This window comes from Mastigoproctus giganteus, chromosome 3 (genome assembly GCF_048544385.1).
Source record: "Mastigoproctus giganteus isolate SK-2022 chromosome 3, ASM4854438v1, whole genome shotgun sequence".
Taxonomy (NCBI): Eukaryota; Metazoa; Arthropoda; class Arachnida; order Uropygi; family Thelyphonidae; genus Mastigoproctus; species Mastigoproctus giganteus.
Window position 1 is genome coordinate 20,551,988 of NC_143577.1, and position 27,766 is coordinate 20,579,753.

The following is a 27,766-nucleotide window of genomic DNA, read 5'->3' on the forward strand; positions in this document are numbered from 1 at the left end:
GATGAAAAACTAGGTGTTTCATTTAAATGAACACAAACTACTATTCGATGATTCAAGGAGACTGGCAGTTTTAAGGACAAACCATGATCAGAACGACCGTATATAAAAACAGAAGCAAAAGATAAGACCACAACACTGATTTCTAAATGCAATCGATGACTTACGGCACCTGAAATCCAAGCTGAGTTCAATAAGAATAGAGAAACTCATGTTGCATGCACCATAAAACTTCATCTTAAACACAAATTGACCAGACTTCGTGGCTGTGTAGCAGTCCAAAAACCCTTAATAAAAGCGGAAAATCAAAATAAATGGTTGGCTTACACTAAGCCATCATCAATGGCCAGCTGAAAAGTGGAAAAATGAACTGTGAGCGGATGAATCCAAATTCAAAATTTGTGGATATGAGTTTGTGATACGATCAACCAAAGGAAAAAAGGTGCCACGTTGTTTAGTGCCTACAATCAGGCATGGTGATATTTCCATCATGATCTGGGATTGCTTCTGTTTTTCTGGAATGGGTGACATCATCAGAATTGAAAGTATTTTAAGAAAAGAAAGCTATAAAAGCATTCTTGAATGTAATGCAATATCCTCTGGACTTCGACTTTGTGGAAGAAATTTTATATTACAAGAGGGTGGTGCAAATTATGGTGTGGACATCCCAATCACCTGACTTAAACCCAATAGAGCTTTTGTGGGATCATGTAGACAATGAAGTCTGCCCATCTTCACAAAATTTATGGGGAACCTTGCAGATTGCATGGAATTAGTCATGATTATTGTTAGACTGTTGTAAAATTGATCACCTCAATGCCACATCTGGTAAAGCAGTGATAAAATCTTGTTGAGGTATTGATGAAAAATCAATACCTCAAATGATTAATATTAACAACAGTGTAGTTGTTAATATTAATCATTTCAATTCAATATTTTTTTGCTGTAAATTTTTCATTGCTTAATAAAAAATCTTAAATTTCTAGTGTGTTGTTTTTTATATTAAATCTTACATTGTCATAGCTAATTAAAAAAAAAAAAAATTAATGAAAACTGTTATCATATGCTTTGATTCCAAACCTTTAGGTGGGAGTGTATGTATTTCATGTTATGTATGTTTAAATAAAATGTTTGTATATTAAAATAAGATTAAGAATATGTTCAAGTATAAGTGTTTTGTGTTTTAATGGAATTTATGAAACAAAGTTAGGTTACCCTAACATGACTTTAAATGAGTTTTACATTTGTTGGTTAATTCCATTAAAATACAGTTACAATTAAAACACACTGTTACTCTGCAATTTATTCCTATATCAAGAGCATCGTGTTCCAGGCCCTATACAGATCCCTTGAACACATGCACAACTCCTGTAGGTGTTAGGATGTTCAGGCAAGTAAGAAAAGAGAGAAGGCATGTGAGGGAGTAATTTACCCCTGAAATACTTCAGGGATACAGGATGGTTATTTGACATGGGGACAGGGGAATATTGTAAATGTGTTTAGCAAATGAAAATACAGTGTGACCTCAATATAAATGCAGATGTCAGGAGACAACTTTAATACCACTGTTATAAGTGGATCATCTTATAGCCGAAAAAATTTTACTATTTTTTCTCATTTAAACTTCTTGTGTAAAATGTAAGTCCATAACAATGCTGTTATGGACTTACAGTTTACACATCCATTCTGAAATAGTCATGTAATTAGTTTGCTGGAATTGATGACAGCATTTTTTCAATACATAGTTCTTAATAGTGATCAGATACAATAAATGAAGATGTTCACTATCGTTCTGATCTAACCAATCCATCATCTCATTAATGTTTTCGAGCACTTTGTTAATTTCTGGTGCTTTTTCCTTACACGAGTCATCCACATTGTATTCTGAGTCACTCTATGTCACAGGCTTCAACTTGTCAATTGTCTTCTCGCTGTTCACAGAGGCTGTGATTTCTTCCTTGCTTAGGTGATGTGGAATTGGAGCTTCTGCATCCACCTTAATCCAAGCAACCAGTTCATTTGCTCCAAGATTACTACCAAGTACGACGCCTCCGTAGCCAGGTGGGCAGGAGCAGCAGTGCGTACCACACGCTTCTTGATTAGACCAGGGTTCAAGCTCGTGATCACCAAATACGGAAAGGTCAGGGAATGACCACCACATATCCCCGGAGCAATATGGCCTTAGTTGCTAATGCTCCTAAAACCAAATAAGAAACAACAAACTACCAAGTATGCTACAAGCAGCCTTTGCTTTTTGTTCTGAAAATGCTGCTAATTCAAGATTGATATTAGTGATCTTGTCTTTTCCAATACATGTTTTCCAGCAGTATTCAGTTGCTGTTGATCTTACTTTCTCCCATGCTAAACCAGTACTGTATGCAGCATCTTTCAGTATTAATGTTTTCAGAAATTCTAAAACTTGAATTTCTGAGTTCACAACACCAGCAGGTAGCTCATCATGATAGTAGGATTTGAAGGCTCGAATAGTGCCGTGATCTATGGGCTGAATTAGTGCAGTTGTGTTCTTAGCAGAAACATGATTCTGATTTTTCCATATTTTGATTTCAGTATTAATATTTCCAGGACATCAGCCAAAGTATAAGCGGGGCAGTGATCCAATAGTAACAGAGCCTTTTCTTCAGGTTTTTTTTGAAAAGCAAGTGGTGTCTAATTGATGTTACGAACTCCCTTTCAAACCATGAAGCATCCAAGCGTAGGAGCTATTTTTATAAATCACAGGTAGAGATTTCATGTTGATATGCTTAAAACACTGAGAATTTTGACTTTTATTTATTTGACGGATGCACAATGAGAATTTTGACTTTTATTTGACAGATGCGCAATGGCTTTAGCTTGTGATTTACAGCCTTGTTTGTGCACAGTAACACAGTAATTCTGTTTTAGTTTTCCTGCTCATGTTTGGTGCCTTTTTAATATCCAGTGACTTGTTGAGAAGTTTATAGTATAGTGCTGTTTTGTCACACTTGTACAACTGTTCCTGTGAATTCACCATATTGAATCACATTGTTGTTGTTGTTGTTTTTTGGTTTTTAGGAGCATTAGCAACTAAGGCCATATTGCTCCGGGGATATGCGGTGGTCATTCCCTGACCTTTCCGCATCCTCCGTATTTGGTGGTCACGGGCTCGAACCCAGGTCTAATCAAGAAGCGTGTGCTACGCACCGCTGCTCCTGCCCACCTGGCTACGGAGGTGCCGAATCACATTGTGCAGAAATTCCAAACATGCTTCTGCTGTTTTAATGTTGCCAAATTCAGATTAGTCTACAAGGCTAACCTGGGATATTCCATGATGAGCCTTTCATCCCCTGTGCTTTCAAAATTATCTCATTTATTGGTATTGCTTTCACTACGCTTCTGTAGAAACCACTTCTATAAGCATCGGTCCACATCACTGTTTTCACAAAGCCTAAGTTTTTTTCTTTGGAGGTCTACTTCATATTCTACAGAGTTCACGAATGATTGCAGTTTTTCTTCCTCTTTCATCTAATTGTGTATTGTTCCTTTATCTATATATGTATTCCTGAGAGAGTTAATGGTAGCATGAAACATGAAAAGGTTTTTGCAAGCTATAATATTCCAGATAAAATTTGAGCCTGAAAGTAAGAACTGGGTTAGTTGCATATATCCAGGAAAGGATGAGGGAATTAAGTTTAATACCATTAAGGTTAATTAAAATGGTTTCATTAGATTTGTGTGATTCTCTTGGATTGGAGAAGCACTAATGTAGTGCCATTCCATTCCATATAGTCATGCTGAGATGCAATACTTTCCTGACAGCTTATTAAAAATAAGCTGTCAGGAATTTTTTTAAATAGTGGTTGAAATCTCATTCTGAATGTTATTGAACTTCCTGTATATAGGCAAGTTCGATAATATTCAAAATGAGATTCTCACTTTTAAGCTACAATTTAATTTCAACTCCTGAAATTTTGAACTTAGATTACCACCATTAAAAATTTTGATATGTGCAAATTTTTATATGAGGAAAAAAACTTATTATTTGTAACCAGGTTGCAAGTATCCAGTGGAACTACAAAGCAACAGATGATGTTGTAAAAGTTGAGGTATGGGATGTTGTAGATAAAGGGAAGAAACGAAAGAAAATTGAAGGTCTTAAGTTAGATAATAAAGTAGTTGAGGTGAGTTCATCCTTTTTTTTTGTAAGGCGAGTTTATCCTTCCTGAATGGTATTTTCATAGAGACAATAGCATTCAATAATATTTAAAATATAAAGTCTAAAAGTATTATTTTTTTTTCTTAAATCTTTAAGTACAAATCATATGATTGAATTAAAATGCATCACAGTTTAGAAGTTTTGATTTAGCAGTGCAGTTTAAAATGCAAAATAATCATCAGTAAACCTTGAAATGTGTCATTTAATCCCTTTCAATAAAATATTTTGAGTCATAACAGAAGGTTTGTTTTTAATGGTTAAATTTGACCAAAGATAATCTTGACTCAACAGTACCAAATTATCAGCCAGTCTGATCTTTGGGCTATAGGCACACTTATCATGCCTTTCTTTCAAACCTTCAGGAAATCTTCCTTTCCTCAACAGAACCTACTGGAAACATCTGTTATTCCTACATCTGCTTGTTGACTGATGGACAAAGTGGCCACAGTCAGTCAGTCAATGGAGCAATATGGCCTTAGTTGCTAATGCTCCTAAAAACCAAATAACAACAACAATCAGTCAGTCAGTCAGAAAGATGACTGCCAACCGAACTTTCTCCCTTTTAACAGAAGAAAACCCAGACAAATCTGCCTGGGTTTTCTTCTTTTAATGGTAGTGAATAGTGAATTGAAGCAAGCAAAAAAAGTGAATTCCAAGAACATAAAAGCATAAGGCATATCAAAGCACGAATTATATAACATTTGAGAATAGCACTCTAAGAATTCCTCATCATAGTTTGATCAGTATTATAGACTAAGATGTGAGGTGCATCTGAAACAAATTGGAAGTAGTCAAGCAGATATGCCTATCATATCATGCGGTGTTCTCTATTTGACTGAAACTTTGCTTGAGGAAGAACTAAGTTTCAGTCAAATTTCTACAGCAGTTAACTAGATTATGTAAAAATAGCTGGCTATGAACCATTCTTCAAATCAAGGGAGAGAATTACAGATGCGATACAGTTGTAACATTTTTAAATCATTTATGTTGAGTACAGGGACAAGTCATTTGAGATTTCAGTTGCCTACATTTAATTGTCCCGGCAGAATTACTTAACAAGTACAGGTCACTGTTGAAAACAAAAAGCCGTGAATTAGGGTTGAATTTGAAAGTGTCTGCAATTCTGCCCAGACACGATAGGAGGGAGTATTTGATGAGAGCCTTGTCGATCAATTCGGCCCTGGAAAGATTGTGCAAGGCTCAAGGGGTAGAATTTTTTTCAGCCTAGTTTGTACTTGTTAACAGGAGAGACTGCTTCTACAGGGATGGGATACACTTAAATAGAAAGGGTGCAAGAATATTTGCTGATGCTATCGAGGCAGTGTTAGGTGGGTCGGAAAACTGCTAGCTTGGGGGAATACGAGGACTAATAGATTAACAGTAGCCACTGGCAGAGGTGAAAGTGATTCTTGCACTGCTTCTGTTGCAATGAGCAGCAGCCTGGAAAACAAGATGCAGGGTATTTCAGAGACTGCCGGGAGTCATTACGGTACAAGTAAACACATGGGTTGTGTTAGGGTAGTTAAGAATAGGAACAGGTGCATGTATACTTGCATGTACACCAATGCTAGGAGTTTGGTAAATAAATTTGATGAATTTGAGGTATTGCTCAGAAATCAAAGGCAGATATTGTTGGGATATCAGATACGTGGTGTCACACAGATATAAGGAATGCAGAACTGGAATTTGGGGAGTACAATGTGTACACGAAGGATAGATAAGATAGGAAGGGAGGAGGAGTTATACTATTAGTTAAGAAACACATAAAATCCAAGGAAGTGAAGCCAGTTGACATCGCAGGGCAGTGCAGTGTCGAGTCAGTTTGGTGTGACATAAGCATTGGGAGATCAAAATTGAGAGTAGGGGTGTGTTATAGACCTAATGACTCTGATGAGTATAATAAGGAACTGTACAGGGAAATAGAGTGGGCCAGTAAATCAGAGAGTCTTATAATGGGGGATTTTAATTTCCCAGATATTGACTGGAATTTGTGGGTTGGTCACTCACACACTAGCAAAGCTTTTATGGATTTATTGGATGATCGTTTTCTACATCAGCATGTTTGGGAGGCAACTAGAGGGAGTAATACCCTTGATCTGATTATCAGTAGTGATTAGTCATGCATTAAGAATCTGCAGATAAAGGAACCACTAGGTGGCAGTGATCACAGTGTGCTGAAGTGGGATTTACTCAAAGAGGTAACTACCATCAGGGGTAAAGGGAAAGGTTTTTGCTTTCGTAAAGGCAACTACAGTGGTCCGAGACAGTATTTAAATTCTATACGGTGGGACCAACTGATGATGTTACCAACAGCAAATTCAAAATGGGAAGCATTCAAAGAACTTATCTTGGAAGCTACTAGGCTTTACATACCAACTAAGAAATATTGTTCAAGGTTTAAGCCTTAATGGATGTCAGATGAACTAATGAGACATGTGGCAGAGAAGAAAAATGCATGGGATACATATAAATTAATGGGTGACATGGAAGCCTCTGATAGATATAAGCTGGTCTGCAACCAAGTCACAAAGGAGATTAGGCAGCCAAAGGCAGATTATGAGAAATCCTTGGCAAAGGATGCAAAGAAAAACAACAGAGTTCTTTACCTATGTAAACTCTAGAAGGAAAGGGATGAATCAGATTGGTCCACTGGATATTGATGGTTCAACTGTTGATGATCCTGCTCAGGTGACTAACAAACTAAATGAGTATTTTGCATGGACATTCACTCATGAGGAGTATTCAGCGAGGGGAATGCCAGAGGTGAGTTAAACTCTGGCAGTAAGTTGGATGATTTTATAATAACTGACAGGAAAGTGGAGGAGAAATTGTTGAAGAAAAACATAAAAAAGACACCCAGGGTGGACAGGATCTATCCAGTTATATTGAAGGAGGCAGCAAAGGAAGTAAGCAAACCCTTAGCTATAATTATGAGAGCTTCTTTGGACTCAGGGGAGAGGTACCCATGGACTGGAGATGTGCAAATGTGACCCCAATTCACAAAGGAGGATCAAAAGGCAACACAAGTAATTATAGACCTGATAGTTTAACTTCTGTTCCAGGAAAATTAATGGAGGCACTGGTTAAAGAAGCACTGCAGGATTATCTAGACAAGACTTTAGTTATAGCTCAGACACAGCATGCTTTTGTTAAGGGAAAGTCTTGCCTGACCAATTTGATTGGATACTATGATGTGGTCACAAAAGAACTGGATGCAAAGAATAACTTTGATATATATTTGGATCTTAGAAAGGCTTTTGATACTGTTGCACATGGAAGACTGCTGCACAAATTGGAGCAGTGTGGCATTGGAGGCAAATTGCTGCTATGGTTAAAGGGATGGTTGAGTAGGAGAAGACAGAGAGTGGTAATCAATGGACACTGCTCATCGTAGACTAATATTAGTGGAGTCCCTCAGGGTTCAGTATTGGGCCCATTGTTGTTTTCTGTATTTATAAATGATATTGATGATGGTATATCAAGGTTAATGTCCAAGTTTGCAGACGATATGAAGGTTGGCAGAGTTGTTAAGGTCACTAATGACAGTACATTGCTGCAACACGTTCTAGAAAAGTTGAGCAGATGGGCTGAGAGGTGGCAAATGAAGTTTAACATTGACAAATGTAAAGTGCTACATATGGGAAGCAGCAACCCCAGAGTAACGTATCAACTTTGTGGTACTACACTGACAGTGGTAGAGAACGAAAAGGACCTGGGGATAATTGTGCAGGCAGGTATGAAGTTTTCTGAGCAGTGCAGACGGTCTGCAAGAGTAGCTCATAGTGTCTTGTCAATGATATACAGGAATTTTTCTAGCAGGGATAAGGTGATTATTCCCTTACATAAGGCAGTGGTCAGGCCACACCTTGAGTACTGTATAGAGGTCTGGAGGCCTCATTTTAAGAAGGATGTAGAGCTGTTGGAACAAGTACAGAGAAGGGCAACAAGATTAGTGAATGGAACAAAGGGTTGCTCGTACGAAGAAAGACTTAAATTTTGCAAATTATAGTGTCTGGAGACTAGGCACCTGCGAGGTGATCTGATTGAGGTGTATAAAGCCTTGATTGGTTTGAGCATTCAAGGAATGCTCAAATGGAATTCTTCCTCTTGCTCAGAATAATTATTTGAGAGGGCATAAATTCAAATTGAGGAAAGACAGATGTAGGATAGATGTGTAGAAGTTTGCCTTTAGCTAGCGTTTGGTTGGTTGGTGGAACAGACTTCCATCCTTTGTTGTGGAAGTTGATAGCCTAAATAAATTTTAAGGCTGAGCTGGACAGGTACTTGGAATGAACGGAGGGGAGTGAAATGGGAGCGTGTATTGTTTTTTTTTTTGGCTGATGCTGCATAAGCTTGCTTTCTTGCATCATATGCTTCTACTAATGCTAATGTTTAAAATTGCCAAGGTGATCATTCTGCATGTTCCAAGACAACCCCTGGGGCTCACATCTTGTGAGTATGGGCTTGGCACACCGAGGGGACTGAGCTGGACATCATCGTTATTCTCTTTCTTTGTGATTCCTTTCTACTTCTTACCCTTGTTCTCTCTCTCTCTCTCTCTCTCTCTCTCTCTCTCTCTCTCTCTCTCTCAGTAATTCAGAAATTGGTTTTTTTTTTTTTTTTTGTCTGGTGCAGCATAAGCCTCAGGCTTCCTTTGCACCATATGGCTAATAATAATAATAATAATAATAATGTGCCACCATAGATGTAAATTTTGGGATTAGTACTAATGCTTTTGGTAGATAATTGGGCATAATGGCTATCATGTATGCTTAGGGAGTGATTTGAAACAGCAGCAGAGACAATATAGTATTCGCTTGAGGGTGCATCTAAGATAGCACAACATAATATCATTCAATTTTTTAAAGCAGAGGCCATCTCTACAACAGAAATTCATCATCACACAGAAAAGGTAGTAGTAGTGGCATGTGATGCAAGAAAGCAAGTGTATGAGCTTATGTAGCATCAGCCAAAAAAAAACCAAAAAAAAAAATACACCATTCCCTCCAAATGCCTGTACAGTTCCTCCTTAAATTTATTCAACCTATCAACTTCCACAACGACAGATGGAAGTTTGTTCCAGCAATTAACCACCCACTGGCTAAAGGCAAATTTCCGCACATCTATTCTACCTCTGTCCTTTCTTAATTTGAATTTATGCCCCCTTAGGTTTGTAATCTGAACAAGTGGAAGGATCCCATCAGAATTCAGTGTGCTCAACCCATTCAAGGTATATGTCATATTCGTGAGTGTCCAAATGGGCAAATCTTTGCCACGAAGGAAGGAAAAACTTGAGGATGACTCTTGTCTAGGACAAGCTCACACAGTTTTCACAGAAGAAAATGTCATTTTAACAGACAATTTCATCAAGATAGGTTGGTGTACAACAATCAATGATCTGGTGAGGAGTTGTATGTGTGCCTGCACAGCACATTACAATACAGGTGGGGCTCCATAAAGTGAGTTTCGAAGTTCTGAAGTATGACCACACATCTTAGCACATGTTGGCAACCATCCAGAAACTGCACTGTGATATTGATCATTCTTTGTGCAGTCTAGTGAAGATGGTTTTGTCCCATTTTTGGAAGACTGAAAAATGATCTGGCAGGATGTAGATTCCACCTGGACAATGAAGTGAATGAGGCCATTATACAATGGTGCAAACAGAACCAAAAGACTATGAGCAAGGTATAAAAAACTCATGTATAGATGGAATAAATGCCTAAACTTTATGCAAAGATTATTTTTAAAAAATTAAGTATCCTACTAGTCATTGGAAAAAAATAAAAATTCTTGAGTTTTTGACTTTCCTTTGTATATTGGATGCTCCTGTTTTTGTGAAGTGTATTGTATTTCTGCTCGTTTCATGATATGCATATTATGATATGTATGAACAGGGAAGAGTCATTTTGCACTTATAATAACCCAAAAAAATTTACCCACTTGGTGGGGGTGAACTAAAAACAGTAGCGAGAGAAAGAGATTTGGGAATTATGATACAGTCAGACATGTAGTTCTCCAAGCAGCATAGACAAGCAGTGAAGAGGGACCGTGGTGTCCTGTCATTAATTTATTGAATGACAGTCAATAAATCAATGACATTCAATAAATGACTGTCATTTATTGAACATTTATTTGTAGAGATAAGGAAGTCATAATATCATTGTATAAGGCAATTGTGAGACCGCATTTGGAATATTATGTCCAGGTGAAGACATGGAGACTGTACTGTGGAGACTAAAAAAAAAGACATCAAGCTTCTTAAAAGAGTTCTAAGATGGGTAATGCACCTGGTGAGATCAGCAAAAGGGCACCCATATGAGAAAAGACTTCAGATATGTGAGCTTCAGTATTAATTAGACATCTTAGAAGAGATTTGATCAAGGTATATAAGGCTCTGAAGGCAAAAGTAAAAGGAATGGAGGTGAAATTTTCACTGTTATAGGTGATTCCAGAACTAGGAACCATAAATTCAAATTGCAGAGGAGAGTGGTTTAAACTGGATTGTATGACGTTTTCTTTTAGCTAGTGAGTTGTTAATCACTGGGTGGATGATGCTGACAGCTGGGGGAAATTCACAGCTCAATTGGGTAGATACTTATGTGAGGAGGAGTCCAATAGAGGTGGTGTTATTTGTTTATTTATTTATTTTATTTTATTTTTTTGCCAGTGCGGCAAAAGCCCAGGGCTTCCTCTCACCTTACAGCTAATACTAATAACTTTGAACCTCTAGTGTTTACTGTACTTGAACTATATCAGCAAGTAGTTTATCTTCAGATGTCAGAAATCTTTTAAAATCCCTACTAAACTGATTTAAATTTATCTTTTATGATGGATCATTATTTATTCTTGATTAATTAGGCAGAACTTTGTATTGATGACTGTTCTTATCTCGGTTGTTTTTGTAACGGTTGTCTTGTAACTTATAAATACACTATCATATTCAAAATTATGCTGGTTTTGTAAACAAACTGCAGTAACAAAATGGATCATATTGTGATCCATTTGATGAGAAACCATTTGTTTCTCAAAGTCACTTGAAAATATCCACACTAAACAGAATTTGTTTATTCTTTATGCATGAAAAGATATAAAGTGAGGTATCCAAGGCACTTTTTACCAAAATTATAGGGATCTGTTTCAGATTCACTTTAGAAACAACATATTTAGGCAAAAAGGGTCTTGAAATCAGAAAAATGGTTTATATTAATATAAAACCATTGTGAAAAGTTTATCTTAAATGAAGATACTTGTAATAACTAACTAACAAGAGGAATGCATGAGTGTGCTATTTCTGATTTATTTTAAACTTCATGAGGATAAAGCATTCCTTATTTGAAATAAAATGACCAAGCATTATGACCCCATATTTAGAAACATCCAAGAAAATCAAGGTTTGCCTTGTTTCTTAGCACTGCTTGAATTTGACCTGCTACTATCAATCCCTAGTCTAGGGATTAAAATAAAATCTAGAGTAAAAGCTTAGTTGCCCAGCAGTAATGGATTCAAGCCTCACTTATGGTAAATATATATTATATATTTATAATTTTCTACATTTTTATTTTACCATTTTTATTTTTGTTCCTTTATATTTGTTCATTATTAATTTGCCATTAAAATGAACAAATAGTTACTGTTTTAATTACTTTTTAATATTTATTTACAGAAATATAATGTGAATTTTTAATTTTAAATATATCATATGGTTATATTTAAAATTAAATATAATTTTGGTACATTTTACAAAATTATAAAAACATAAGGGCAACAATATTGGTTGAAAGATGGTGCAACAGGTAGCTGGTTATGCAAGTTAAGTCCACACGAAAAATAAAGTATACATTTTTGAAATTGAATGCATGCATGTGGCTAAGGCATAAAATGTTAAACTATGAGTCTAATTAATGAAAATATTTGCTGAAAAACTGTTGCAATGTTTTTAAAACAAATTAATTCAAAATGTTACAAAAAATTAAATGAATAAAATAGAATAAACCTTTTTTCTCAATTTTTTTTTTTTTTTTTTTGGCTGTTCTTTGCTTCATTTATGGAATACTTTATCCTCACAAAGTTTAAAATAAATTGTAGATGATATTATCATGCATTCCCATCATAAATCTTATCTGGAAACCTTTAGGATGTGACTTACAAGGAGCATTCAATAAATTATCTACCTACCTACCTATGAAGGAAATGAGATAGAGGTAAAAATCTTTTTTTATTTTTCAATGTAACTCCCTTGAACTTCAATACACTTGTTCCATTTTGTTGGCAATGAGGAAATACCAGACAAATAAAATTCTTTGTCCTGTCCATCAAAGAACACAAAAACAGCAGACTTCAGTTCATTATTTTAAGGCGCCTCCGTAGCCAGGTGGGAAGGAGCAGCAGTGCATAGCACATGCTTCTAGATTAGACCGGGGTTCGAGCCCATCACCACCAAATACGGAGCATGCGGAAAGGTCAGGGAATGACCACCGCACCGGAGCAATATGGCCTTAGTTGCTAATGCTCCTAAAAACCAAATAACAACAGTTCATTATCATCAGCAAAGATGTCCACATACATTTTTCTTGAGGTGTTGAAAACAGGAAATAGTCACTGGGGGCCAGATCTGGTCTGTAAGGTGGATGGGTAAGGTCTGTAAAGTCAGTCTCTCAAAGCAGCAGCAACAGCATGTGACCTCTGCACTGGTGCATTGTCCTGAAGAAGCAGCACACCTCTGAAAAGTTTTCCATGGTGTTCTTCCTTTATGACATCCCTTAGGTTGTACAATAGGGATGCATATGACTCCCCAGTGACTGTACAAAATTCCCTCAGCATCCCAAAAAATGGTGGCTGCAATCTTGCCAGCTGAAGGTTGTGTCTGAAATTTTTTGGATGGGGAGAACCCTTGTGATTCCATTGCATTGATTCTTGCTTGATCTCTGGATCCCAGTGATGAACCGACTGGGATCCTGATACATGTTTCATCACCTGTAACAATTCTGGAGATGAAAGTTTCAGGTTTCCTTTCATAAAGCTCCGAATTCTGCTCACCAAACTGTTCTCTGAATTGCTTCTGCCCTTAGTCTGACCCTTAGTTGACTGACCTTAGTCATCCCCAAATGTTCATGGAGGATGGTTATAACTGTTCCCTCAGATATGTCACATTCCCTAGAGATTTGGGACACCTTTAAACATCTGTCATTCAGCACAAAGGTTTCCGCAGCTTGGCACATTTCTGGATTGGTCAGTGTCACAGGCTTTCTAGATTAGATGGACATGGATCATCTTCAATGGACTCTCTACTCCAATGTTTTGATCAGAATTTCACCTGGTACTATAAAGGTGCACTGTTCCCATACACAGCCACCATCCTTTCATGGGAGCCTCCGTAGCCAGGTGGGCAGGAGCAGCATTTCGTAGCACCTGCTTCTTGATTAGACCGGGGTTCAAGCCCGTGACCACCAAATATGGAGGATGCGGAAAGGTCAGGAATGACCACCACATATCCCCGGAGCAATATGGCCTTAGTTGCTAATGCTCCTAAAAAACCAAATAACAAACAACATAACATTCTTTCATGAATGGCTTTTGGCCCATTTCCTTTTTTGATGAGAAACTTGATGACTGAACAATGCTCCAATTTCAGAAAATTCATAATTTGATATAGTTGTCTTTCTTCTTTCTGTTACAGCAGTACAACCTAAAAACATAGTGGGATCAAAATTAGTATGATTCAAGTTGACATATGTAGGAACATGATAAATCATGAATCATTGAAATATAAATATGGAAAGTACCTTAGGTAGATAATTTATTGAATGCCCCTCGTAGGATGTAACTTAAATCACCACAAAGATCTGATTGTTGCTACACTATTGTTAAAAAATTAGATGTTTAATGAAGTGACTATGTTTAGGAAATAGTAGAAGAGAATAGAATCTAGATGAAGAGTAAAGGCCACTGTTGGTGTTACAGAGATGAGGTTAAAGCTTCAAGATAAAGAAGCCTTGGGATCTTAACGACCTACTGAATAGAGACATTATTTATTACTTAATGACTTAATGTGAAACCATATCACTTAACACAGATAAATTTTCATTAAAGATTAGATAATAAAATTGTTAGTTTCTTACCAATTAGTCTAGCAGCTCAACTTCTTAAAATTTTTTTCAGTTAAGCAAGGTTATTTGAACAGTAAAAAAAATCTATACATGGTTTAGTTTTTTGTTAAAAGTGTAGTTAGAATTTAAGTAATGAATGTAATGAATGAGATTAACAGGAAACAGCCAGAAAATAGCATAAAAATATTAACTCACTAAATAGAATTAAGTAAAATGATTTGTGCTAATAAACTTTTTTAAATGATAACATTATGGTAAAGCATAATCAGTCTGAAATTATGGTTGAGAACAAATCCTCTTTACTAACCTACATATTAGTAAGTTACAGTTTTTTTTTTTTAAACAATATTAGATTACATTCTGTAGGGATTGGATTCAGCTTGCTTTTTGGTCCAAAGACTAGTTTTGACAGTGTGTCCAAAATGTCACATAAGTTTAAAAATAATTGAGGGTACTGGGTAGAGGGCTTTGTATGGTATAATCAGTAAATTAAATTTTGTTTAGTCTTTTTATTTAAAAACTTCTAAAGCTCTCATATAATGGCCTTCAGTAATTTTATTATTCTTATCTTGTGCTTCAAACACACTAAAACAAAACTACATAAAAACTTCTTAGCCTGTTTTTCAAAAATGCAAGTTTCAGAGTAGAAACTCAGTAATTTTTGCCCAACAGTTCCCTTTTCTTAGTGCAATCAGTTATTTGACTGATATTGATTTTTGAATGCACCCAAAAATGCAGCACATAATGATCATTAAAGTAGTATGCTGGCCACATGCAGAATACTACTTTAATTTTGCATAATTTGATGATAGTCAGGTTGCAAAATACTCCTTCTTGAACCAGAACTATCAGCAAAGTAATCTAATGTCCTCAGAACTGAAGTTGCTTGACTTGCCTGTAGAATGGCAACCAACATTCATGCTTTTCTTTCCCATTCTTTATAAGTAATTTGTTATTGAGGTAAGAATCACTTCATAAAATGATACTTTTTTCCTATTTTGGATTTAGGTACCTGAAGAAGCAGCATTAGATGCTGAATTCATTGATGTTTACAAAGGAACAAATGGGGTTATTATGGTATTAGACATTACTAAACAGTGGTGAGTTTTTTATATTTCATAGAAAAAGAAATATTTTTGTCACACTCTTTTTATGATGTTGCAAACAGTTAGTTGGTTGAGTTTAATTGCTTTTGTTAGGAAATTTAATGAGAGTAAAAAAAAATTTTGATGTGAAAATACCTATAGCAGCACCTAACAATGGAATGTAACAGAAGTGCAAATGTTGTGATTAAATATTTGTACTGTTGCAATTTTACATAAGGAAATATGTTTGTAGAATAGTGATTGCAACAATACAAACATTTGACCACAACATTTACATTTCCGTTACATTCCTTGGCTTGGATTTCGCTAACCTCTTCCAAGCCGAGGATGTTTTCACATAAAACATCCTCGGCAGATTACGAGAAATCCTTGGCAAGGGATGCAAAGAAAAACAGCAAAGAGTTCTTTACTTATGTAAACTCTAGAAGGAAGGGGATGAATCAGATTGGTCCACTTGATATTGATGGGTCAACTGTTGATGATCCTGCTCAGGTAGCTAACAAACTAAATGAATATTTTGCATCGACATTCACACATGAGGAGTTATTCAGCGAGGGGAATGCCAGAGATGTATTCAACTCTAGCAGTAATCTACAGAATCTTGAAATAACTGGGAGTAAAGTGGAGGAGAAACTGTTGAAGATAAACACAAGAAAGGCACCCGGGGTGGATGGGATCTATCCAGTTATATTAAAGGAGGCAGCAAAGGAAGTAAGCAAACCCTTAGCCATAATTATGAGAGCTTCCTTGGACTGAGGGGAGGTACCCATAGACTGGAGATGTGCAAATGTGTCCCCAATTCACAAAGGAGAATCAAAGGCTGACACAAGTAATTATAGACCTGTGAGCTTAACTTCTGTTCCAGGAAAATTAATGGAGGCACTGGTTAAAGAAGCACTGCAGGATCATTTAGACAAGACTTCAGTTATAGCTTGGACACAGCATGGTTTTGTTAAGGGGAAGTCTTGCCTGACCAATTTGATTGGATACTATGATGCAGTCACAAAAGAACTGGATGCAGGGAATAGCTTTGATATTATATACTTGGATCTTAGAAAGGCTTTTGATACTGTTGCACATGGAAGACTGCTACACAAATTGGAGCAGTGTGACATTGGAGGCAAATTGCTGCTATGGATAAAGGGGTGGTTGAGGGGGAGAAGACAGAGAGTGGTAATCAATGGACACTGCTCATCGTGGACTAATGTTATTAATGGAGTCCCTCAGGGCTCAGTGTTGGGTTCATTATTGTTTTCTGTATTTATAAATGATATTGATGATGGTATATCAAGCTTAATGTCCAAGTTTGCAGACGATACAAAGGTTGGCAGGGTTGTCAAGGACACTACTGACACTATGCTGCTGCAACAGGATCTGGAAAGGTTGAGCAGATGGGCTGAGAGGTGGCAAATGAAGTTTAACATTGACAAATGTAAAGTACTACACATGGGAAACAGCAACCCCAGAGCAACGTATCGACTCTGTGGTACTACACTGACAGTGGTAGAGAATGAAAGGGACTTGGGGGTGGTTGTGCAGGCAGATATGAAGTTCTCTGAGCAGTGCAGACGGGCTGCAAGAGTAGCTCATGGAGTATTGTCAATGATATACAGGAATTTTTCCAGCAAGGATAAGGAGGTGATTATTCCCTTGTATAAGGCAATGGTCAGGCCACACCTAGAGTACTGTATACAGGTCTGGAGGCCTCATTTCAAAAAGGATGTAGAGCTGCTGGAACGAGTAGAGAGAAGGGCAACAAGATTAGTGAATGGAACAAAGGGGTGCTCTTACGAAGAAAGGCTTAAGTTTTGCAAATTACAGTGTCTGGAGACTAGGCACCAGTGAGGTGATCTGATAGAGGTGTATAAAGCCTTGAATGGTTTGGGCATGCTCAATGCTGATGGGATTCTTCCTCTAGCTCAGAATAATCACCTGAGAGGGCATAAATTCAAATTGAGGAAAGACAGATGTAGGATAGACGTGCGGAAATTTGCTTTTAGCCAGCGGGTGGTTGGTTGGTGGAACAGACTTCCATCCCTTGTAGTGGAAGTTGATAGCCTAAATAAGTTTAAGGCTCAGCTGGACAGGTATTTTGAACGAACAGAGGGGTGAAGCGGAAGTGGGTTTTTTTTTTTTTTTTTTTTTTTGGCTGATGCTGCATAAGCTTGCTTTCTTGCATCAAATGCCTCTACTAATGTAATGCTAATGCTAACATCATTCATGTGTACAGGGTACACATGCATTTAATTTTTTTTAAATGGCTTCAGCAAATTTGGAAATAAAATACTGCCACTGAGATAGAATTCCTGTCAATTATGTAGGAAATTTTAAAAATTTTTTCCTGAAACTAATTCTCTGCACAAAATTACATAAGGTGAGTAATGCTTCATTTTTAACCCAAGCACAGTACTAAGTACTATAGGTTCTAATACCTCTTGTGTTTGGGGTTCACATAAAAAAAAAAAAAAAAAAAAAAATTTTCACTACTCTGACCAAATTCTTAGTGTTACTAATTCTCTCTCTCTCTCTCTCTCTCTCTCTCTCTCTCTCTCTCCTCCCTCCCCCCCGTTCCCTTGAATACTATAATACTGCAGAAGGGAGAAAAAAATAGTTAAGAGTCACTAGCAAGTATTTAAAGGAGGGTTAAAAAGCAGTAAAAGACTAATGCACTCAGTATACCTGAGTGCATCAGTCTCTTACTGCTTGATGCACTCAGGTATACTGAGTGCATTAGTCCCATCCCAATGAGAAGAGCCCTTCCAATTGTTTGACCTTCTTTTCATATAATATTTGTTGTTTATAACTATTTCTGGTGGGGAATAAAATAGACTGACTCTTAACCTATTTTTTTTTTTTTTTTAATCTTAAAAACTATTAAATTATTCTTCTTGTTCTCAACACAGTATTTCACTTTTATATTGATTATTCTCTCTTCCCCTCTCCGTAATAATAGTATAATGAAAAATACTATATTATAATATTTATATTTATTTAATGATAGCTGTTCATTTTAATTTTTAGGACATTTGCATATATTCAAAGAGAACTTCCTTGTGTTCCTTCTCACATTCCTGTACTAGTTTTAGCTAATCATCGAGATATGGGACATCATCGTACAGTAACTGAAGATCAAGTTCACTTTTTTATAGAAAGTCTGGAAAGGTTGGTTATTTTATGACTGAAATTTAGTTGGTGCATTTAATTTTTCTAGTAGTCAACTGTTTATATAAATTACATAATTTGTTTATAATGATCATTAATAAGAAATATTTATGTTGAATGTTAATACTTTTATCCAAAATGCATATTAAAGTTTACTACTTCACATGTTAACACACACACACACACACACACACACACACACACACACACACACACACACACACACACACACACACACACACACAGCAATGATAATCACTATTATACCTTCTTCCATGGAAATGTGTACCAGGGGATTTGCATAAAATTAGGAAATGATACTGGTGAAATGTACATAGTAATAACATTATTTTATACACAAGAAAATATATGTATATATATATACATTCCTTGATCACTGAATTGTGGCCACCTACCTAATACTTTGTTATGTCACCATTTGCAAGATAATAGCCGCTATTCACCTAGGCATTGACCACTAGATGTCTGTAGGGATCTGCATCCATGCTGCCTGCAAAGTTTTCCACAGTGTCGGAATAGATGATGGTTGCATGAATACCTATGGGATGTTTTGGAACTTTGCATTTCAAAACATCTCATAGGTGTTCAAATTTGGAGACCAGTCAAAACTGGTGATATCTTCACTGTGTTTCTTGAACCTCTCATGCATGATGTGGGCTCAGTGACACAGTGCATTATCGGCTTGGAAGATCCAAGATGATAATGCATTTCTGTCTGGGAAAAAATGCAACATGGCAGGGTGCACATGGTCTAAGAGCTGCTGGTAGACCTCACCAATGGAACATTGATCCATACGCACCTGGAGTCCTAGTTGTTGCCAGCAAGACGCTCTCCATATTAAGCAACCACTGTCACCTGCCTGGTTAGTGGCACTGTGCACAATGGATCTGTAGACTCCTGTTGCTTGCACCACACAAAGATGTCTGTCAGCATGTTCACCAGGTATTTGGACTCATCTGACCAGCACACTCATTTCCAGTCTTCTGGTGTCCAACTAGCATGTTGGGGACACCACAACATTTGCTGTCGAAGATGATCAGCAGTGAGGAGAGGGTGTCTGTGGGCCCTCCATCAATATTGTTAATAAAGATTAAAAACAGTAAGCATCCCGCAACTGAATATAGAAGGACTCCGCTACTAACATTAGTCCAAGAGAAGAACATTAATAACCACTCTCTTCTGCCACTCAACTATCCCTTTATCAAAAGCACTAACTTTCCCCCAACCTGCTGTAGTTTGGCAGCTGTCTTTCATGTGGAAGTGTCAAAAACTTGACTGAAATCTTACGTATATGATGTCAAAATTATTTTTTGCCATTCAATTCCTTTGTTAATGCATCATATTAACTAATCAGATTGGTCCGACAAGATCTGCCCCTTAACAAATGTCTGCTGTGATTACTGTATAACTGCATTCTTGTCAAGGTGATCACAGCATTACTTCTGTAACTATTGATCCCATTATTTTCCCTGATTTTTCCCTGAACTTAAATAAATTATAATAAATATGGTTAAATATTACTTGTATTCCCTAATATTTATTCTTCATATCGTGTAACTGTATACAGTTGGTCGTCGACTTACGACCAACTTCTGTTCTGACTGACAGGTCGTAAGTCGATCTGGTTGTATATCGGCCATATATTTATTAACGGTATTTTTTAACCTTTCTAATCTTTTTATCATCTTTATAATTTATTTTTATAATCTTTTAAATTTTTATCATCTTTTAATTTTCCTTTTAAATACAGTATCTTTTACTTAGCGATACTGTACATACCTTTGTTTCTACACCTAGGCTATCTCTCTCTACGAGGTTAAATTCAAACGTTCACTACATTTTAATTGGTTTATTATTCATACTGTTTATAAAAAACAAAACTACAATCTATAATTATATTGTACATAATGTGAAAAATAATACTGTGCATAATGTACTGTAAACACAAAAATACAATCTAGAATTAATGTAAAAATTAATACAAATGAAATTTACAAAATCAATTTTTAATCTTTGCTTGTGCTGGGTTGTGCATCGTCAGGATCATGTTCTTGGGTTGAGGTAGGAGATCTTTATTTATAGGGACATTATGCAAAGCAAATCTTTTTTTAAAACGCTTAAACCACCCAGTACTAGCCTGAAAATCTTCTGCGTAATTGTCTCCGGCTCGTGATTTTAAACTCTGAAACAAACTTCTAGCCTTTGCTTGCACTGTGTGAAGGCTCATGGGTGTATTTTTTTGCATTAAATCTTCCATCCACATAAACAACAATTTCTCCATTTCATGGATGGGTTCCTGTCGTTGTTTGGTTAAAATTGTAGACTTAATAGGTGCAGAACCTTTCACACCTTTCCGAATCCTTTCTTTGTTCTTAAGTATCGTTGATACCGTGGAATGTGATAACTTCAAGTCACGTGCTATCGTATTCACTTTCTTTCCGCCTTCATACTGCTGGATAATTTTCATTTTACACTCTAAATCAATAGTTTTCCTTGACTTCTTAGCTGGCGTATATGTAGATGAAGGCATTTTCCTTTTACTAAACATTTTATGGGTATTTCAGTAGAATTTTAATTAATACACCACACGCAACAGATGCTTGAAAGCGACTGGGTGCATGTGAGAGAGAGCAACTGAGTGTATGTGCCTGATGCTGTCCTCATGCCTCCCGTCATCGATGTGCCTCCTCACCTGGGTTATGGGTGTCCTCGGTAGTGAAGATCTTGACAAACTTCTAGTCAAAAAGTTTAGAACCACTGCATATTAGGGCTTGCAAACCGGTTTTATAAAACCGGTTAAATCGGTTTTCATATTGAGTTGTTAAAACCGAAACCGAGCTTCTAAAACCGGATTCGAATATTTTCTTAATTAGCTCTCGAATACAGGTTTTTGTTACGCATATTTTCTTTTGTTTGTTCGTTTGTCTGGATCGTTGAACTGCTTTATGTTTTAAACATGTTTTTTATTTTATTTTATTTTATTTTATGTTTAGGTACGAATCTCACGGGCAAGTGGCCCAAATCTAGGAGGGGTACCTTTTATCTTCCCACCTGTATCATGGCACGATGCAGATGTACTCATTTACGACTGAGTGAGTCGGAGCGATAGTGCAAAAGAAAATGCTCAACATTTCTCCGTTCCATCTATCTTGTTCGCCAGGCAAGTTATGGAACGCGCCTTATTGATGGTTACCCACTAGAAACAGATTCGCTGAATATTGCATCAAATTTCAATCGTAGAAAGTTTCTTGCTTCTTTATTCCTATTAAATTTGCGATCAAATGGTCTCCAAAAAGCAGCTTCACCAAATTTAGCTTTTATGTAATTTTGAAAATACAATAGATTTAATTGGGGGAAAAAAATTGCAAGTAAATAAAATAAAAATTTCTATCGTGAAAATTTTGAAACTTGCCTCGTTTAGACTCTTCATTCAGTGCTTGCGGGAGTGACGCATAGTATTGTGTCTTTGTTGTCTTCAATATTTTTATTTAAAATTGTCGGTGATATAAATTCCTACTAATTAATATTTATTACTCTTAATATGACTAAGATGAAATCAAATGTATGGAATTATTTTGCTCGAAAAAGCAAAGATGAAGCACAATGTTCGGAATGTCAGAAGATAATGAAGTCGTCTGGAGGATCTACATCATTTTTGATGTTGCATTGAAAGAAAATGCATCAGATTGACATTAAACAAGATAACAGTGAACCTCCCATAAAAATGGTAAGAACATTAGAAAACTTTATCGTTAAAAAATCTATGGAAGAAGAGATTTCAAAATTAGCTGCTTTAGATGGATTTTCTTTTAATTCAATTTGCCAAGAGTGAGTTTATACAATCAAGCCTTCACCTTCAGAGGAATAAATACGATAAATTACCACCAGCCTCAGTGAATGGAATTAAAAATATGGTTCTGAATTATTATAAAACTAAGAAAGAAGAACTCATTCAGCATTTCAAAAATTCATTGGTTTTGGGTGCACGGTATTCATTGACTCTAGACGAATATACGTCTATACAAAATGAAAGGTATATGAATATAAATATGCCTTCAAAACACAATCATTGGTCGTTAGGTCTTATTGAGATTAATGGTTCACTTGATAGCAGGAGAACTGAGCAAATTGTGAATGGACACTTGAAGGAATTTGATTTGAACTTGGATGAGGATATTGTTGCCTGCACCACCGATGGAGCAGCAATGATGATTAAGTTTGGCAAGCAAATTACGCCTAATCATCAACAATGTATATCCCATGTATACATCTGTCAGTTATAGATGTACTTTATGAAAAAACAATCAATTATGGTGCCACAGTCTCTGAGGCTCCCAAAGAAAATGAAGAAAGTAGTGATGATGAAGAAGTTGAAGAAAGACAGCAAGGCATGTTTTATCAAACCGACTTTACCGATGAGCTCATTTGTTTCTTCAATCCAATGGCCAATATTGCACAAACTATTAACAAAGTCAGAAAAATTTGCAAGCTTTTTCAAAAATCGCCTACCAAAAATAACATATTACAAAATATTGTTAAAGCAAAATTTAATGGGAAAGAATATAAACTTATATTAGATTGCAAGACTAGATGGGAATGGACATTCTATATGATTGAGAGATTTTTGAAATTGAAAAATTGCATTCCAAATGCTCTATGTGCAGTACTGTCAACTGAATCTGTGTCTGACGATGACTGGAAAACACTTGAATTGCTATGTGAAACTTTGCGACCAGTTGAAATGATTCTGAAGGCTATACCTCAGAAGACACAGACTTACTTAAAGCAGAGTCTTCAATAGAATTTCTGCTTGATACAGCAAAAAACCCATTTGCTTTAAAGTTTCACCAAAGCCTTTTGCAACGTTACAATGCAAGACGAAATTGCCAAACTGTGGCTTTTCTGAGCTATCTACACAACCCCAAAAAGTTTAGCAAAGAAGATTCAGGTTCAAGAACTTTTGATTTTCCAAGTAAGCAAATTTTGAAAAAGCATGCTGAAGAGATTTATCAGAGATTATTTGCAAAACATTCCGAAGGAGTCTTAGCGTTGAATGAAGAAACTGAAAATAAACGAACTGTTCTTTTAGAAGAAAGCAAAACTCGTCTAGTTCCGATGTTGGAGATACACTCATGCAAGAGTATGATAGTGTAATAAAGAGATTAACTGAAGAGCCTTCAAAATATCCGAGTGAATTGGAAATCAGCAAAGAATTTAAAATTTTGGAGGCAACTAGCAGTAGAAGTGAAAAGCTGGAGAAAGTTTATAGAGCACTGCTGACCATTAAACCAACAAGTGTCCAATCTGAGAGAGTGTTTTCGATCACTGGTCTCTTTAACGCGAAAATAAGGTCAAGTCTATCAGGAAAAATGGTCAATATACTGTGTTTTTTAAAGGATCATTTTTAGAAAAAAGCTGAGCAATAAATAGTAAAGTAATTTCCCCAAGCTGTTTTTTTTTTTCACATTATTTTATTTATTATTATTATTATAGGGCTTATTATTTTTTTGTTTACTATACGAGAAGATAGTTTTTATTCAAAGGATTTGAATACAATTTGTAATTTTGTATACAGGTGACCCCCGCTTAACGCTGATCATTCGTTCCGGAAAAACAGAGCGCTAAGTGAATCCGCGCTAATCGAGCGCCGCTTTCCCATAAGGTAACATATGTATTTGTGAGCTGCGGTCGGTGCCATAGGATATTTCCTAATTAATAATAAACGGTAATGAAAAGATGCACAAATGTCGGTCAAAATATTTAATATTCAAATATTTTCACATATAAAATATTCTGCATTACATACGTATAATTATGTGGTAACTACTTGCGTCTCAAAAGTAAACAAAATTCCAATTAAAATAATGAATTTTATTGATTTAATTTAATGGATGAATTTAATCATGAAAAATGTGTGGATTTTGAGTTGAACTTTGGCCCTCTTCCAAATAAACTAAAAGGGGTCTTAATTTTAAATGGCCCGCAGCGTTACCACCCAACAATAAAGTCAACCGATCCTTCGCCGCTTTGAAACTTGGCATGTTTTTTGTTCTTTCAATATGAAACTTCTTTTAGGCATTCGTTTCCACAAAAGTCCTGCTTCATCTATGTTAAAAACTTGTTGAGAAGTATAACACATAATACCCCTCTTCAATAATTTTAACAAGTTCTTTTTTGAAAGTTTCGGCTCCTTAATCTGCACTAGCGGCTTCTCCCGGGATTTTAAATCTATTCTACCAGTTTTAAATGGTTCCACATTTTTTTTTTAGGCGAGTTTTCTTCAGATCATCGTATTGGCTAATCTCTTTCTCTCTCTCTCTCTTTTTTTAATATTTAACTTAACTGAATTCTGCATTGGAATATTATCTTCAAAAAAATTAGTCTTTCCATTTCAATCCTAATAGCCGGCCTAGTCCTAGTTGCTTGCAGTGGAACAGCTATCTTTCCTGCTGCTAAAATTAATTCTTTATTTTTTCATAATTGTTCTTACAGTTAAATTTGCGAGTCCTAAATTATGGCACACATCCGCTTGTCGTTAACCGGAATCGATTCGCTTCAAAACGTCTAATTTAATTTTCAAATTCAGTCTTTTTCTTACATTTATAGTCTTCGTACTGCGCCCAGACGTTGTTGCATTTTCATTCCTGTCGGTCATTATTAGCTCTTCGAAAATATAACTGCGTTGGTTGAATTAATTATGATACAATGTTCAAGTAAACTGTCCGTTACGCACAATGTCTAATACTGTTCTGAGTGATGACTAACTAGACTTCGGATAAATGCATATAACGCAAATATTACAAGCAATATATTTGATCATTTTTTAAAATGTTGATCTCGGAACTACGTAACAAGTGACTGTACTTAAATTAGCGTGAGAGAAAATTTCACTGAGCGTGGGAAAATTGCTCAAGTCGGCGTGGGAAACGTTTTAATGCTGTTTTGCTATTCATTTTCAAGCTATCGACTCCATCAAATGAAACGATTTCGTTAAATATGTCAAAAATGTAATCTGTAAAAGAGCGTTATAGTGATCTGTGACAGCGTTATAGTCAGATACGGGTTATAATATAAGAACAGCGTTATAGCGAATCAGCGTAAAGCAAACCGCGTTATAACGGGGGCATGCTGTAATCTCAAGCTGGTTACTTTTTTGGAGCATTTTAATTTTTTTATTTTTTTTACTATAAGAGGTGATAGATTTTGTTTAAAAGATTTGATTACGATTTGTACAATCTACCCAAGATAAAATAAATACCTGTGTAGCTTTTAATTATTTTCCCTAAGTCTGATGGCGCATTATGACCCGCGTAGTCCATGCGCCATTAAACCTCAATACAAACCAAACCCTAAGTCTGAGAAAACCGGTTTTAAGAGAAAACTTCGGTTAAACTCGGTTTTGAAATTTCTCGGTTTTATGCATATCATATATATATATAGTCTATAAGTTTTTGATTTTTATTTTGTATGTCTGATCAGTTTTTTTTTTTTTTTTTTTTTTTAGGCCACCAGGAAGTGCACAGATTAGGTATGCAGAAGCATCAATGAGAAATGGATTTGGTCTCAAATTTCTGCACAAATTCTTCAACTTACCATTCTTGCAGTTGCAGGTTGGCATTTCTTGTTAAAAATAGTGTAGATCAGTGTTTCCCAATTTAATTTGGCCACAAAACCCTTTCATAATCTTTAAGAAATTACAGAACCCCAATAGTTTTCTTACGTAATATACGGAACTGGAAAATAAGCCAGAATAGATATGGATAAAAATAATAATAATATTCTTAATAAAATTTTGATTATGGGATCAGCTTTATTACTAATTTTTAATAAGTTTCATTTAATATAAACAATAAAAATTTTAACGTTTTTCTGGCAGACCTGCACTTTCACTTCATGGAACCCCAGGGTTCCACGGAACATCATTTGGGAAACACTGCTCTAGATATTTGCTTTTGTTTAGAAAAAAAAAAATGTATAATTGAAAAAAAAAAATTAGAAATATTATTTTTATTTTGCATGAAAATTCATCAGAATGTATAATTAGAACTTTTGGCAACATAGAATTCCTTATCTGTTATCTTATTTTCTTTTAAAGTAATTATTTAATGATTTAAAGAGAAATTGGTCAGTGAAAAAAATGTAGTAAGAGGTTCAGCATTTCTTAGTGGTCAAGGGAATAATAAAATTTAATTTTTGCAAGAGCTTTTCCCAAAGAAAAAAGGCACAATATGGCCTAAGTAGCTCTTGCGCCAGAAAACACCACAACAACAACAACAACATCCTCCCAAAGAAAATGATTATTTCTTTTATACATGATATTTGACTCCTAAAAATTAATTCAGTAGCAAAATTTATTAAATCAACACTAAAGGACACAGCCAGTTATGATATGCTATGTACTTAACCTGAATGATCTTGGTGCATTTGTTGGGAAATGAAATCACACTCTTCACACATTTGTTGGGAAATTAAGCTATGATCTTTGCACATTTGTTGGGAAGTGAAACTCTAGGAAAGTTTCATGGTTGTAGAAGGCTGAAATGTGTGCTACAGTTTTGAGCACCTTTTTCACAGTCTTGTGTTGTCTTAAAGCTATTTCTCATCCTGTATAACAGATATAATGCCTTCATACTGTATTTATCTTCAAGAATGGTTTGTTATATATAAGTTCTGAGCAAGTAATAATCTAATTAAGGTTAAATAAAAATCAAAAATAGAATTTAAAAACTGTATGCATCGTGTGTTCACTTTCCATCTTTGAGGACATTTTGGCCCATCCAGTGATAGCTGCCTTCAAGGCTTGGGCTTATGCCCACATTGGAGATGATGCTGTTATCCTCGTGATATGTGTTGCTGATATATCTTTTAAGCAAATGGTATCACAAAAGGTGACTGCAGTTTGTTTAAAACAAACTGCAGTCACCTCTCGTGACATTTTTTTTTTTCTTTTCTTTTTTGGTATCTGATGTGTATGCTCTATTATGAAATGTATGGAAATCTATGAATAATGCATTGAATAGAAGTGATCAGCTAAGCAATGCAAGGAAGAAAAACTTCCAATTAATCACAAAAAAAAAGTTAGCATACCTTTAACATCTAATATTGGGCCACATTCGCCCTACATATCTCAACAGTATGGGCTGCAGGGTTATATTCAGCACAGGCATTGAAATAAT

The 27,766-nt window shown here is 35.8% G+C and overlaps 1 protein-coding gene across 1 annotated transcript in view; it reads left to right on the forward strand.

The window, feature by feature from the left end:
- LOC150087779 (rab-like protein 6) overlaps nt 1-27,766 on the forward strand; it is a 144,310-nt gene that overhangs the window by 58,872 nt on the left and 57,672 nt on the right. The window contains exons 4-7 of the mRNA XM_090370409.1: nt 4,029-4,157; nt 15,310-15,401; nt 18,429-18,569; nt 26,095-26,200. Of these exons, the coding sequence (XP_090226535.1) occupies nt 4,029-4,157; nt 15,310-15,401; nt 18,429-18,569; nt 26,095-26,200 (468 nt within the window). The remainder of the gene's footprint in view (nt 1-4,028; nt 4,158-15,309; nt 15,402-18,428; nt 18,570-26,094; nt 26,201-27,766) is intronic.